The sequence below is a fragment of the Trifolium pratense genome, linkage group LG2, assembly GCF_020283565.1.
Source record: "Trifolium pratense cultivar HEN17-A07 linkage group LG2, ARS_RC_1.1, whole genome shotgun sequence".
NCBI classification, from domain to species: domain Eukaryota; kingdom Viridiplantae; phylum Streptophyta; class Magnoliopsida; order Fabales; family Fabaceae; genus Trifolium; species Trifolium pratense.
The window spans coordinates 65,291,051-65,307,038 of NC_060060.1; the positions used below are offsets into that span (position 1 = coordinate 65,291,051).

At 33.3% G+C, this 15,988-nt stretch overlaps 2 protein-coding genes across 3 annotated transcripts; both read left to right on the forward strand.

Moving 5' to 3' along the window:
* Positions 1-6,908: 6,908 nt before the first annotated feature.
* LOC123908859 (acetylornithine deacetylase-like) lies at positions 6,909-9,800 on the forward strand. The gene is made up of 10 exons (XM_045959586.1): positions 6,909-7,293; positions 7,732-7,976; positions 8,133-8,241; positions 8,328-8,466; positions 8,541-8,598; positions 8,690-8,707; positions 8,874-8,996; positions 9,085-9,238; positions 9,316-9,349; positions 9,440-9,800. Exons 1-10 carry the CDS (start codon positions 6,961-6,963, stop codon positions 9,547-9,549), a joined length of 1,323 nt encoding a protein of 440 aa, XP_045815542.1. The 5' UTR covers positions 6,909-6,960; the 3' UTR covers positions 9,550-9,800.
* Positions 9,801-11,366: 1,566 nt separating this feature from the next.
* LOC123910007 (acetylornithine deacetylase-like) lies at positions 11,367-15,444 on the forward strand. Of its 2 annotated transcripts, XM_045961031.1 has the most exons (11): positions 11,367-11,823; positions 12,002-12,246; positions 12,493-12,601; positions 13,813-13,951; positions 14,054-14,111; positions 14,202-14,219; positions 14,406-14,528; positions 14,763-14,916; positions 14,995-15,028; positions 15,113-15,211; positions 15,279-15,444. In XM_045961031.1, the coding sequence occupies exons 1-11, from the start codon at positions 11,491-11,493 to the stop codon at positions 15,281-15,283; spliced, it is 1,317 nt and encodes a 438-aa protein (XP_045816987.1). In that variant the 5' UTR covers positions 11,367-11,490; the 3' UTR covers positions 15,284-15,444. The 2 variants fall into 2 exon arrangements, with proteins under 2 accessions (XP_045816987.1, XP_045816986.1); XM_045961030.1 differs by having other exon boundaries at positions 11,368-11,823; positions 15,113-15,444.
* Positions 15,445-15,988: the final 544 nt, after the last annotated feature.

Genomic DNA, 15,988 nt, shown 5'->3' on the forward strand with positions numbered 1-15,988 from the left:
GATGCTATGCTCTTTGTACTATGATCGTTTTAATCTTTTCTATATATTATATTTGTCATTTAAAAATTAACTTATCTAGAGTGTGACTGTAAATGTGATATTTTACAAGAATTAATTAATAAGTGCTAAATATAAAAGTAGAAAATCCTCATTGTGTATGATGTTAACAATAACATTGGCTGCTGCTAGCCTGTTACAGTGTTACTTACATTGCACAATCTCTGTATATGTGTGTGACAAACACCTCTCAGAAAATAACATATTCATCATGTTAGCCACACTTTAAGCACATAAATCAGCTTAGTAATTTTCAAAAAAAAAAAAAGTTTCTGCACTACTATAAAGGAAGGCCACTCTTCAGTAATCAGCATTGAATCAGAGTGTAAAGTAAATCTTTTATCATTGGCAGTACTTTTTAAGACGCAGATACTGTATCTCTGTTAATGATCGGTTTCACTGCTACAAGCTTCTTTACATAATTTTTATAAACCATATATTGTGTGTTGAAAGAGGGGACCAGTGTAACAATCATATATATGAGATTAAGTTCAAATATTCTTTTTATACACAATTATATTACTCTATCACATTTACTTCAATTATTTTCTTTATTTGATTTTCAAACATTTTTTAGTTCTACAATTTTTTTGGATCTCAATTCTCCTGTGGTTCACATGAAAATAGATATCTGATAATTTAAAGTTCAATCAAAAAGTAAATAAATTACTGCCAAATATTTAAAATTTCATCCTAAACTCCTTTTTTTTTTCTCCATAGATTACATGCACGAGAGATTCAACATACGTCAATACTAAAAATGTATATTTCTCTCGGTCAAAATTCAAACATTAATTTGTCACGTTGTGTATATTCAGTATCTTCAACAGGATTCAACAACGTTGATATATATAATTCGTGATTAAGTTATAGTTGTTACTATAATTAGCATTTTAATTGATTTGTTGATTGATGGTACTACTACAGTACTACTAACATGTTTAACTATTGATTTTAAGATGAAATTAATTTAAGACAATGAGAATATAAATAGTAGTGTACTGTATAGTAGTACAACAATGCAAGCAACTGGAATTAGCACTAATTAGCATTAGACTGTGGAGGACCCCAGGAAAAGCATAGGAGAAGAGGACAGAGTAGACAGCTAAGAGGAGGTAGCACATATATTTATGGACTCTGCAGCATATATGACTGCTTCCAACTCTCATTTGCCACCACATTACTGTTCATCTTCCTCTAGGCTCTATGTGCTCTTGTCCTTCACTCACTGGTCCCCTCTTCTACTTATTCTAAATTGGAAAACTAATAATCATTCACATTCTTATTTTAATCTGGTTTGGCGTCAGTAGTTCTGATATTAAGTGATTTCAGTCTCCTTCTGTAATCTTCCCTATTAAGTTCTGCGTCAATCACCAATGAATCAACTAACGATTGGTATTCACATTCTTATATATATTACTCCTAAGTCCTAACAAAGTATTTACAATACAATGAGGTGATTCAAATTGTTAAGCATTGTTAAATTTGTGGAGAAGAATTTAGGTTTGTTAAAGAAATACTACAAAGAATTTTAAACCACAACCTATGTAACCCTACTATACATGTCTATGATGTTAGTACAAGCTAATAGTTTGACTGAAAATAATTGTGGTTGCGAAAACATTTTATGTGAGAGTTTGGATTCAATTTCTGATGCCCACACTTTCTTTTTACCATGTCTATTGAGTATGTGTTGATCAACATGTAAATAGTAAGAAAAAATAAAAATAAAAACTATAATACATATTACTAGAATTCCTCTTTTTATCAATATATATAATTTACCCTGTTTCTTGCATGTTATATTAAAAATTGGATGTGTGTCATGAGTTCCACATCGAGTATTTTAAAACGTTTAATGTGGTATTTAAGTTAAGAAGTTCTTCCATTTATTGGAATAATTTTTTTTGGTTGGACCTCCTCGTATGCTTAAATCTTAACAATTGGTGTTTTTATTGAGAGTTGGGTCACGGAAGGGCTATCTATAGGTTGGATTAAGGTGCTCCCCCTGATAGGTGAGTGAAGCCGTCGAAAAGGAGAAGGCTATAAACTGATAGGTGAGTGAAGCGGCCAAAAAGAAAAAATCTATCATTGGATCAATGCCGATAGAATCATGTGCTTAAATCCTAACAATGTGCGTAAAATATTTTTGGAAAAAAGAAATGAGAATAGAGACAGTGAATAGTAAAATATGAACAGTAGATTTGTTTCCCTAAAATATGACATATATCCCATTGTATTTATTTAGGCAAGGCAGGTTCTGAATCTGAACACTGCCCTCTCTCCCTCCCTTTGTTTTCTCTCTCTTTGTTTCTGTAACTGATATGGATGTTCAGAGATCTCACAACCATGAATTCAGTGTCCAATACTCCTTTGTGTTGTAGTAGTAAATAGTAAATGTTTCTTTCTTTCTTTACATCTCCGTCTCGTGTGTGCATTCACATGACTCCCTGGAAGTAGAAAGAATGCTTCTCAGGAAGAATAAACCTACATTTACTAGGTACCACATAAATGCTACCTAATTAAAGCTACTTGTATACAATACATAATTTTTAAAATTTTATTATTATCAAAGACTAGTTCTCTAACGGATAGGTAGCTGATCCAGTGATAATTGATATATGATCCCCGCAACTGTGATTGAGAGAGAATTTATGTCACTTGATGACAAAACTGACATCTAAATCAAATTACGCTGAATATTAGTTGTGAAAATTAAAAAATAAATAAATAAATAGTTTGATATATATAATATAACTTCTAATTTTACTATGTAGTTAATCACGGGAAAAAAAAAAGTCTCAATAATATATGCAGATTTTTTCGTCAAATTTAATATCTCAAAGTTTACTACACTTACATATTATATGCATTAACACTTGCGTTTGATCTAATGATTACAATTATATTTTTGTAGTCGAAGTAAAATTCGCAATATCTCTGCCGATTCAACTAAACTCACATAACCTTTGTGGTGAATTCTAGGGTGAGGGCTCAATTAAGTCCCTCACCGGTGTACCACTCATCTTAACCATTGGATTAAAGAAGCCTGTATTATTTCATTTTACATTGGCACACTGGATACAAATTCTTCCTCAAAATATTCAGATTTTTTTTTTTTTGATAATGTAAATATTCAGATTTTAAACCGTTGCCTTTTCACCATGTTCATCTGTCGCCTAGAAACCAAGTAATCTTGCATTTAATGTCATGTTTCAATTCCATGGCGATTTGCAAGGCCCCAAAAGCATATCACCATTCAAGTACTAGAATGGAAAAGTACTCTACTACATTGCAAGTTTTTTTGAAATACCCATATTATTATTGTGAGAGGAAAAAAAATTCACTCCTATTTATTATAATAACTTAGAATTTTCCAGTTGTATAGTAGTTATTGTGGTTTTCTCAAATAAACTTTTCCAGATGTGTTTGATTTTGAAATTAAAATACATTTTCTCAATGTCCAAATGTATCATGGTTAGACGTGTGATGGGTCAAAAAGGGAATGAAGAGTTGTGATACTTGAATTCTTTGGAGAACATATCTTAGTGCTGCCATGGAACAATTAGAACCGTCCTGATGTTTCTCCCTGGGAGTTAATGTTGTTGTCGTAGTGGCCTAGTGGGATGAAACTAAGAATAAGTAGAGAAGATAAAAGAAGGAAAAAAGATTCAGTGCAATGTGTTGTATACTCAAATATGTGAATTTATTTAATCCAACGGTTATAATTTGCTATTTAGAGTGGTACACCAGTGAGGGACTTAATTGAGCCCTCACCCTGGAATCCACCAACATTTGTAGCCTTATTTATTTGCATACTTATAAATATGAGAGATGGTGATCTGCAACTCCGCATTTTTAAGCGGGTGATGAGAGTGATAATTTTTTTTTTTTTTGACGCAATGATGAGAGTGATAATAGGAGTACAATTACAAATATGCCAATTTTAATTTAATCTAGATCATTTTTTATTTTGGCTTTCACCACAAGTTTAATCTGGCTCAGGAGTCAATTTTGACATCAAGTGATTTCAGCCTTCTCCCGATAATAGTTGCAAAGGATTGAACCAATTGAGGTCCTCCCTATCAAGTTTAGCGTTAATCACCACTAAACGAACTAACGATTAAATTATTTTCTTGCTGAATCTATTTATTGAAGTATAGTACCACTCATACCTAAGATACTGTACTATTGGGTGTAAAAAAAATTAAAAAAATGTGGAGGTGCTTGTAGACCATGGTTGTAATAAATTATGCAGTTATACATAGAACATATAATTAGTGAAAGGTACATAAAAACTTAAAAAGCATTTTTTGCAAGGGTAAATTATTGTGAAAAGTGTTTCGTAAGTATAGATAAATGTTAATAGGTAAAGATGAGAGTTTAAATTCAGATTTTTTGATTTACTTAAAAGAAAAAGTATATATTATGAAAAGTGAGAGAGGGTGTGGGAAGTGGGATTGAGAGGTGTAGTCGTGATCAGTGTGTGGGCTCAAATTAGTAATGAGTAATGATTGCCTTTCTCTTATCCTTATCTGCATCTGCATGGAACCAAACCAACCCTCTCTCTCTCTCTGCTTTCCTTTGTCTCTTTTTTTCCTTTCCCTTCCTTCTAAACAATTGACTGTTCTTAATAGTGACACTTCCCTCACACAAATTCACACATACTTTGCTTCCCCAGATTCCGATTATGACATTTCCCACTTGGCCTTTTTCTACTTTCATAATCACATCACATTGCTTTTAATTACTACTTATTAATTCATTTCTATTTTGTTCAATTCAAACTTTATTTTGTTCTATATTTCCAATTTTGCTACATATTTCATAAACACATACACATGCATGTCTCTCAATCTCACTTTTATAACATTGAAAAAGTCTTGTTTTAAACCCTAATTGGATTACCGGTTCAACTGATTGGATCGGAGTAGAGCTAATGTTGTCTGAACAAGCATAAAAAATTGGTAGTTCAAATGAACCAAAGAAATAAAAAAAAAAAACCTAGTTAAAATCCATCAACATACTTTATTGATGTGTTTTGGTTTTAGGACTAATAATTTGTTGGATCTCGTATTAGCGAATTAAAAAGAAAAATAAAAGAAAATTTTTAAAAATATAATTTAACATCAATTCTAAGACTTGAATACATAACTTTTAAAATGATTTTTTTTTATATTTGAATTTTTTACATCTGCTTGTTAGCATTTGTCTTATATTTTATACTAATTAATATATAGTCAGTTCTAAAAACAATTCTAGTATGCAATAATAAAATTGAAGTGCAAATAAAATCATTGTAATTGCAAAAAGAAATGTGAATATGCAAAAGTTGCCGGATATTCTGAATTTTTTTGGTACCATCTGCATTAGTGTATAAGCCGGATCTAGCGCTGCATAAAAAATCTGCACATTGTTGGTAATTTGGATAAAAAGCGTCGGATCTAGCGTTGCTCTACTAGCCGACACATACAATTAAATTTTCCTTTTAAATGTGAAAATCTACATTAAATATTTTGTATAAAGAATTAAATGCTGAAATTTTTGTAGTTTTTTATTTTATTTTAATCAATTTAGGATGTGCAGATCCTTCTGCACTCCATTTGCTTAAAAAAAGTGAATTAGCGTTAGCCCAATTGATGCCGATGTTTTTTTTTTCCCTAAAATTATTCTTGATTATTTAAAAAATTAAATGTTTGGCACACAAGTAAGGGTGAGAATAGGTTAAACTGGCCTATAAAGACATACGGTATGCTAATAAAATAAATTTTTAAAAAGGAAAACATTTCATAATAGACTTTCAAAAAATTATGTTAATAAGTCTAGCTCGGCCTAGCATATTTCCACTCCTATACACAAACATGTTCCAAAGATGAAAATCTCTATTTATTTTTCTCCCAAGCTGGGCTTATTGCAGGCCGAACGTATTGGACTTTTTAATGGGCTTGTTTTTTATTTGCTAAGAGTGGGTCTTTTTTTTTAAAAATTGTTTATTTGTTGTTTCTATCAAAGTATCAAAGTAATTACGATGGTTTTTCTTTAGGTCTTCCATGGTTCTCTTTCCTTCTTGGATCTTACTTTTTTGCCCTTCAATAAAAACTTCGATTTCTACGAACCGAATTTTTTTTGCCTTCGGTTTTTGTTAACCGAATTTTTCCTGAATTGCAAAATTAAATTTTTTGGGTATAAAAGATACATGGGCCTAAAGAGAAATCATCGGTAACTATTACTAATTTATTTTCTGGTTCTACAGTTCAGCCAGCTGAATCTTGATCTGAAGTTCTGACAGGATCTCGTATCCAATTTTTAAAATTTTGGTGAAAATTGCAAAAGCCTCTTATAAGTTAAAAATAAAAAAAAAAAGTATAAATCAGGAAGATGATTGTAAAATAAAATCTTATTTATATTTCATTTGAAAAGAGTTGATTGGATTACAAATCTTGTACATTGTTGCAAAGGGTGTCGTTTTTCCATGACAATATGCTATTCTATATATCTTAAGCCAAGGGATCATTCTGGAGCCACAAGAAGATCATTCCAACAGATTTAAAAATCTAAGACAAACTTTAAAATGTGCTTTTTTCTCTTTAACAAGTGACCATGCATATACTGATATGCATAATCTATATTTGAGGTCTAATCATAAGCTTTAAATTTTACACTCTAACAACTAAACTATGTCACAGACAAGTTAAAATGTATTTTTTTTTTATGAAATATAATATTAATGTATTTTCATTTTAATTGGACCGTTTTCTTTGTTAAGTAATTTTGCCTAACTCTTCCTAACATTACAAAAGGACCTTTTACAGTTCACATTTTTTTTATATAATTTTCTTTGTACCATTTTCTTTCTTAGGTCTGAAGTAACTGTAACAGAACAAAGGAAGAAGAAGAAATTCAATGGCTACAACGACGAAGTTGTTGGAGACATTAGGAAGCTTAGAGAGGGATTCATTTGTATCCCTTCTATCCAACCTGATGGATGAATCCAGATACTTGCAGAACAATCCACCAGAACTCGTTCCTGAAGAGGACAGAGTAGTGAAGCATGTTTTAAACTCCCTCTTACCGTTAAGCACCACTACCGACGGTGGCCCTTTAATCCTCAACCATGTTACATATTTTCCCGGCAGAGGTAACCTCATTGTTGAATACCCTGGAACCGTTCCCGGAAAGATCCTCTCCTTTGTTGGTTGTCACATGGACGTTGTCACTGCAAATCCCGACGATTGGGTATTCATTGTTTACGAGTAAATCACTAATTCACCCATGAAACATGTACGGATCATGCATTTGCACCCTTGAAATTTGCGAATACATGAAGATAAAAAAAAACCCGAGTTTGAATTATGTCGGACAACTAATTGGACATTTTATTAACTCGTAAGGACTAGTTTGATGACGGTAAGTAATATAATTCAAAGACTAATTTAGAAGCTAATTTGATAGTAAGTAATATAATTTGAGAGCTAATTTGACACTAAATTAAATTTAAGTTAGCAGAATGACTAAATTGTTCGACATAATTTACCTATTCGCAAATTTCACGATATAAATGTTAGACCCCTATTATTTCAAGGTGGAATTGTGAGTATTTATTTATCTATCTTAGAACCAATATTTTATTTTATATTAAGTGTGTGGAATAACTTGAATTTGGTGTTTGTGAAGGATTTTGATCCGTTTACTTTGAGCATCGATGGTGATAAACTTAGGGGTCGAGGAACTACTGATTGTTTGGGACATGTTGCACTTGTTACTGAACTCATGAGGAAGCTTGGAGAAACCAAACCAAATTTGAAATCAACTGTTGTTGCTGTTTTTATAGCAAATGAAGAGGATGTTGTTATAACAGGAGTTGGTATTGATGCACTTGTTCAAGATGGTCTTCTCAATAAGCTAAAGGAAGGTCCCATGTAAGTCATTTTTTACTTCAAAATCTATCTGATGCATACAAAATCTATGTAGCACCTACCGAAACTTCAAGTTAAAGATGCATTGACTATTGAGTTTCTGATATGACACAATTTTTGTTCGATATTGTGGCTAATTTATTTCTAATTATTGTTCAGGTTTTGGATTGACACGGCTGATAAACAACCGTGTGTTGGAACTTCTGGTATGATACCTTGGAAACTTCATGTCACTGGGAAACTTTTTCATAGTGGATTATGTGACAAGGTATGCTCTTATATTATTGTCATGTTCATCGCATTTATACGGAGTTGCGCCTGCTTAGAATACTTATATATTTTGTTGCTTTGTAGGCTATAAATCCATTGGAGCTTGCCATGGATGCTATAAAGGAAACTCAGCTGCAATTTTACAAGGATTTCCCACCTCATCCTAAGGAACAGGTTTATGGGTTTACAATCCCTTCAACCATGAAACCAACCCAATGGAGTTGTAAGTGTCTAAGCAATTATTTTCATACTAAATTATTTTAATGAAATATAAGAAAACCCTTCAATTTATTGAAGATCCTGGAGGTGTAATCAACCAAATTCCAGGAGAATGTACGATTTCAGGAGATGTCAGGTTTATTCTCCTCCTCAGAATTAATCAATGCATTTTTTATGAATGATGTTGTACTACAGATATATTTTGATCATGTGTTTGTTTGTTGCAGGTTAACTCCATTCTACAAGTAAGTTTACGCCCTATATAGCGTCGCCATTGGTCTAGTCTAGTGATTAACTGATTATAGTCTTTTGGAAGATAGGACACCATACAGAAGCCGGCCATTTGGCCAGCTTCTGTATTTTTTATACGAATTTTCATATCCAATGCTCTAAGTCTAATAACTTGTTTAGTGTGAATGATGTAATAAAGAAGCTGCTAGAATACATCGACGATATTAATGACAACATACAGAAGCTAGAAACTCGGGGTCCGGTTTCAAAATATGTCCTATCTGATGAAAACTTAAGGGGGAGGTGTGGCTTTCTATCCTTACTCAACAGAGATTGTATTATCAATTTTGTTTCCAACTCTTGATTGGATTTCGTTGCTCCTCTTTTACAGTCTTACTCTAACTTTTGACGAGGTTTCGTCTGGAGTTGCTTGTGATCTCAATTCTAGAGGTTTCCATGTTTTATGCAAAGCCACTGAGGAAGTAGTTGGGAATGTAAAGCCTTTCTCAGTTGCAGGGAGTTTACCTCTCATTAGGGAACTTCAGGTGAAAATTTAATCTCATTGTTGTCCATGAAAACTTTTGTATTACTTGTTTCTTACTTAACCTTTTTTCTGTCTCAGGATGAAGGTTTTGATGTTCAGGCTTGTGGCTATGGTATGATCTGCCTAAGAATATATATAAATATATTAAATTTGGAAGTTAATAAAAGCACTTGCTCATTGCATTTCACATACTTATATCCAGGTTTGATGGAAACTTACCATGCCAAGAATGAGTATTGTCTTTTTACAGATATGTCTCAAGGATACCGGGTGTTAGCGAGCATCGTCGCTCAATTAGAAGATTCAGAATAGTTGAGGTTACTAATAATAAAAACGACTAGCATTTGTTGCGGTGGACAATGGTTTCAAAATACAGTCCTCATCTACAATTGCGACTGTAATATTATTGACGTGATAGTGTCTACGCGTGATTTTAATCATATGTATGTCTGCAAGCCACAAATGTTGTAGAGCCTTCAAATTGTGTAGCAACCAGTTGCAGATCCTATAAAGAAGATCACTTTAATTTTACCCAACATTGAAGTTACAATTGATTGATTTGATTTTATGCTGTGAATTAAATTATAATCAAGTTATTGAACAGAAGCTCACTATTTTTCAATCATACTTAGAGGTGGGAATAGGCTAGGCCGAGCTAGGCTTTGCCAAGCCTGAGCCTGGCCCGTCAAAAAATCGAAGGTCTGAGCCTGGCCTGTGGCCTATCATAGGCTTAAATTCTAGGCCTGAGCCTGGCCTTTTGAAAGTCTGATGTGGCCTGTTAGCCTGTTTAAAAGCCTATTTCATATGAACATATTTAAATAAATAATTATATTTATTTTGAAATATACTTATGAACTAATAAAATAATGTTCCATTTGATATTTTAGAGAATTTGACTATATATGTCATCATATTTCAATTCTAGTTTATAATAATACATTTATATATGTTAAAAACTAATGTAGATTAATAAACTTAAATTACTTAAAAAGTTAATAGAATTATAATTTAATCAAAGTATAAATTTTAATATATAAATAATAATCGTAATAAAAATATTATTCATGTTAACTTAAATAGGCCGGCCTAGTAGGCCTTAAAGGCTTTTTTAATGGCCTGCGGCCTGGCCTTTTTAGCTAAATAGGCTTATAAAAAAGCATTGGCCTGCTCTATTTAAAGAAATAGGTTGGCCTGGCCTGAGCCTATGTAGGCTAGGCCTTAAGGCCATGTAGGCCGGCCTGGCCTGTTCCCACCTCTAATCATACTGTAGTTCACAAGATGACCCTTTGTGCGTTAGTATTGCATATATGGTCACGATGGTTAAATAATAACACAGTTTCACACGGTTATTAATCACGATTGTTAATTTGAGATAGAATGATTCAAATTTAAAATACAGTTTCATAAAGCGAACAATCTCAATCGCCGATAAAAAATTGGACAACCCAGATCAGTTACAACCTGCAGTAACTATGAAAAATCCAAATAAATTATCCCCCTCACATTATTATAGTTTTAAAATTTCATATAAAAAATATATGGGCCGCAATGGACTCATCAATGACCCACTTGTACAGCCCAAAAGAGAGTAATGGCAAAAAAAAAATTCAAACCCGAGAGACTCACCCGAACCCAAACCCAAGTCAACGGGTGAAACCCGATTTGACTGGGTTTGGGTTTGGTTTCGGGTGACACCCGAAAATATGGGTGTGGGTTTGGTATCAGTCAAACCCACACCCGAAACTCATACACCCACCCGAAATATTTTATAATTACCTAATTACCCGATAGTCTCCCTCAATTTTCTTGGAAGACCTTAAATTTTAATTGTAATTTAATTTCTTGAAAGTCTATATTTGAATTTCCTTGGATAATTTAATTCAAAGTCTATGTTGGAATTTAATTTCATAAATTTGCAAATTATTTTCAAATGTGCTGCGGGTTTGGGTTTGGGTGGAAAAAACCCGAACCCAATGAGTGTAGGCGTGGGTGTTGTTTTGCCACCCGAACGGTCTTTGGGTTTGAGTTTGGGTGATGATTTCGAATGTGAGTTTAGTAAGTGTCAAACCCGCACCCATGGGTGCAGTTGACATCCCTAAGTAAAACTCAATCTGTAACAACAGATAACAGTTACTTCAACACCAAAAACACCTGCAACAGTAACCTTTACAAAAAGAAAAAAGAAAAAGCATTTGAACTTTGAAGCAACAGAACATAGAAGCGAAAGAGGAAGAAGAAAGGAAATTGAATTGAATGGCTACAGCGACGAATTTGCTACAAACATTAGGAAACTTAGAGAAGGATTCATTCATATCCCTTCTCTCAAACCTAATCTCTGAATCCAGATATGTTCAGAACAATCCACCAGAACTCATTCCTGAAGAAGACAGAGTAGTCAAACATGTCTTAAACTCTCTCTCACCATTAAGCACCACCACCGGCGGTGGTCCCTTAATCATCAACCATGTCACCTATTTCCCCGGCAGAGGTAATCTCATCGTCGAGTACCCTGGTACCGTTCCCGGCAAGATCCTTTCCTTTGTTGGTTGCCACATGGATGTCGTCACCGCAAATCCCAATGATTGGGTATGTAATCACTTTTTAGATTCATTCAATAATTTATGCATCTGTTTGATGATATAGACTAGATACATCAGTTATTCGATGAATTGTCTGAGAGGGAGTGTTTTTGTTTGTTTATTTGACACATGCATTTATGGATTTATTATATTGAGTGTGTTTTGAATTTGGTGTTAATGTGAAGGATTTTGATCCGTTTAGTTTGAGCATTGACGGCGATAAACTTAGGGGACGAGGAACTACTGATTGTTTGGGACATGTTGCACTTGTTACTGAGTTGATGAAGAAGCTTGCTGAAACTAAGCCGAATTTGAAATCAACTGTTGTTGCTGTTTTTATAGCCAATGAAGAGAATTCTGCTATTACTGGAGTTGGTGTTGATGCACTTGTTCAAGATGGGTTACTCAATAAGCTAAAGGACGGTCCTTTGTAAGTTGTTAGTATTTACTAGAAAATCTCTTGTTGCATGCAAAACCTATGTAGCACCGACACTTCAGACCAAAGACATGTTCCGTGTCTGACACAATACCGATATATATGGTTACAGTCGATTACTTATTATGTCATGTGTCAATACTTTATGATGCATAAATTTATTTCTGTTCTTTATAGTAGCTATTTTGATTCCAATTGTGATATATTTGTAGGTTTTAATTTGTGCATTTTTTTGCTCAGGTTTTGGATCGATACGGCGGATAAACAACCTTGTGTTGGCACTGGTGGTATGATACCTTGGAAACTTCATGTCACTGGGAAGCTCTTTCATAGTGGATTAGCTCACAAGGTATGCTCTTACGTTTTTTTTTTTTTTGAAGGAAGGTATGCTCTTACGTTAGTGTCTGGATTCTTATTATGATTTTTCATGTAATTGTGTCTGGAATGTTCTGATCTACTTCTATTGTGTATCAAATAGAATATAGCTCAGAGGAGGATCATATGATATGTTCTGTCTTGTTTTGGTCCATCTAACATAGTTTTTAGTCCGGATCCTCTGAGAACCTATAGCATGCATATGAATAAACATAAGGAGTTCTGTTGAGATCTGCATATAGTTATAATTGTATCCATGACTTTTCGGTGAAATAATGAAAAATGTCTGTCCCATCCAGTCATCCTCCTGCTAAAATAATGTTAGGATGAAAGATCTGTAATCATTTTAAATAAAAAGAATATCTTTTCATGTAAAGGATGCCACATAAATGTAGCCATTTAAAGAGAGAGATGCATTGCTATATGCATCCTACTATAATATCAGAACCTGTGAGAAGAATGCAGTGCTTTAGTCAATTTAGTTCAGAAGGGAGCCAAACTTAATAACTACGAGCCTCTGTAGAGGTAGTTAAATTGTGGTACTTGGAGCTTGTAAGTAATATGTGATACAGTGATAGGGCTTTAGTTAATTTAAGAACAATTCAATCATGCAAATATTAGCTTGACGATTATGCATATTGATGAGTTTCAGTTTCACTTGATTAACTTAAGGGTCCTGTCTATGACCTGTCCAGTGGAAGCTGGGACTTATAGTAGTTAACTGCTCTTCATATTGCGTGAAACCCAGTTTTTCATGAAGAACCAAACTTAAGAGAAATCGGTTCTCATTTAATCAGAGAAAAAGATCTATCTTAGGAAATTTCTCGAGTTCATCAACTGTAGTGATCAGATTTAGTTCATTTGTAGCATGATTGGTGCTTACAACTTGAATGCGCTAACTTGAGGTGGGAGTGTTGGAAAGTATCTTCTATTAAGTTTCCTCTTTTACAATTTCCTTTTACAAACTTTCCTTGATTAATATATAAATATTGTGTATGAATATAAATGTTTATGCGGATGGTTTCGTCAAGAAATTAAGAAAATTAGTTCTCCGTCTTAAGAGTATTCATGAATTTGATCCAAGTTAAGGATGAATAATATGATTCCCAATCTGCAATCAAGATGCTGTTTTGACTGGTAGGTATTGCAGTTGTAAAATTATCTTACATGTTATGTTACTTGTAGGCTATAAATCCGCTTGAGCTAGCCATGGATGCAGTAAAGGAAATCCAGCTGAAATTTTACAAGGACTTCCCACCTCATCCTCAGGAACAGGTTTATGGGTTTGCAACCCCTTCCACCATGAAACCAACCCAATGGAGTTGTAAGTTTTGGGATCTAACTGACTGAGTAACTATTTTCATACTTGATTATTTTAATGAAAAACAAAACACTTCAATTGTCATAATTGCATTGCCTATTGCAGATCCTGGAGGTGGAATCAACCAAATTCCAGGGGAATGTACCGTTTCAGGAGATGTCAGGTTTATTCTCCTGCTTAGAATTAAACAAGGATTTTTTTTTATTATTAATGCGGCTTTACTGATATATCTTTTTATGTTTGTTTGTTGCAGATTAACTCCATTCTACAAGTAAGTTACATCTTATATAGTGTGGCCATATATCAAACTTTTGGAAGCTTTGGACTCACTTTTTGCTCTTCTATTTTACTAGTTTCTTGCAATTGCTAAATATACAGACTACAGATAGAAGCAAACATGTGAAAGAGTTTGGTTTTTTATGAATTTTCATGCCCAATGTTCTAATGATTTGTTCAGTGTGAAGGATGTAATAAAGAAGCTGCAAGAATATGTCGACGACATTAACGAGAATGTACAGAAGCTAGAAACTCGGGGTCCAGTTTCAAAATATGTCCTATCTGATGAAAACTTAAGGGGGAGGTGAGGCTTTTATCCTTATTTGTTAAATTGGCTTGAATCTAACAAAGAAATCCGCTCTGCTCAAGAGTTGTGTTGACATCTTTAGATTTAGTGTTATCAAAGAGTTTGTTTTACTTTCGAATATGTAATGACTTGATAATTTTGTTTCGATCTCTTGATTGGTTTTTTTCTTCTTTATAGATTTTCTTTAACTAGTTATGGTTCCCTTGCTCCTTGATTGCTCCTCTTTTACAGCCTTACTCTAACTTTTGACGAAGCTATGTCCGGAATTGCTTGTGATCTCAATTCTAGAGGTTTCAAAGTTTTATGCAAAGCAACTGAAGAAATAGTTGGCTCCTTGAAGCCTTTCTCAATTACTGGGAGTTTGCCTCTTATTCGGGAACTTAAGGTGAAGATATATTCTCTTTGTTGTCCATGAAAGATGTGTATTACTCGTTTCTTACTTAACTTCTTTTCTCTGTCACAGGATGAAGGTTTTGATGTTCAGAGTGTTGGCTATGGTATGATCTGCCTAAGAACAAATTTATGTATATATTAAATTTGAAAGTTTATAAAGTACTTACTGCATTCCATGTCATGTGCAGGTCTGATGGCAACGTACCATGCCCAGAATGAGTATTGTCTATTTACAGATATGGCCCAAGGGTACCGGGTGTTTGCAAGCATCATCGCGCAATTGGAAGATTGAGAATTGCAGAGGAACTAATAGTACCAAGTGTCTAGTGGCCTATGAAGATGTCTTGTTGAAAGATTGAGAATTGCAGAGGAACTAATAGTACCAAGTGTCTAGTGGCCTATGAAGATGTCTTGTTGAGATTAATATTGGTTAAAATTATGCAAATGATAATTAGTTTGTTGTTGCTAAATTTTCTTCAACATTTTACAAGATGAAGGAACAATCCACTTTTAAAATTTAGTTCCTAAGATGTCTTTAAAAATATTTACTGTGTGGATTTGTTTGGATGCATGTGCAAAAAGATTTTACACCGTCAGTCTATGAAAAGTAATTTCAATTTTATATGGCTGGAACAAGTAATAAAATCAATTGGGACTACTTTTCACTCCACATTTATATAATCTACACTTATTTTGGAACAAGTACTTTCAAACGGCATATTTTGTCCAAAAGTATAATCCTAAATGACAGAATACATGTTTCTTTGAATGTGGACATTAGAGGTGTGGAGGAAGTTTCTTCCAAATCAACATCATTTCTTTAAGCTGGTCCCAACTTACTAGAAATGATTCAGTGTACTTAAGAGAGATATAGGTTTGTTTGGATTAGCTTATTTTTCAGCTTATACAAACAGCTTATGCAATATAAATTAAGTTTTATGTTATTTTATAAGTTTCCACCAGTAAAAATTATATTTTTATAAATTATTTTATCATAAACTAACTTATAATAATAGATAAAAAATTATTTATTTACATAAGTAGTTTGAATAAGTTCAAAAATA

Bases quoted from the DNA above. Each gene is read 5' to 3' on its own strand.
- LOC123908859 (XM_045959586.1), top strand. From the start codon at position 6,961: ATGGCTACAACGACGAAGTTGTTGGAGACATTAGGAAGCTTAGAGAGG. The intron at 7,294-7,731 runs GTATTCATTGTT...GTGTTTGTGAAG, and splicing joins CTGCAAATCCCGACGATTGG to GATTTTGATCCGTTTACTTT. The intron at 8,997-9,084 runs GTGTGGCTTTCT...CCTCTTTTACAG, and splicing joins GATGAAAACTTAAGGGGGAG to TCTTACTCTAACTTTTGACG.
- LOC123910007 (XM_045961031.1), top strand. From the start codon at position 11,491: ATGGCTACAGCGACGAATTTGCTACAAACATTAGGAAACTTAGAGAAG. The intron at 14,529-14,762 runs GTGAGGCTTTTA...CCTCTTTTACAG, and splicing joins GATGAAAACTTAAGGGGGAG to CCTTACTCTAACTTTTGACG. The intron at 14,917-14,994 runs GTGAAGATATAT...TCTCTGTCACAG, and splicing joins CTCTTATTCGGGAACTTAAG to GATGAAGGTTTTGATGTTCA.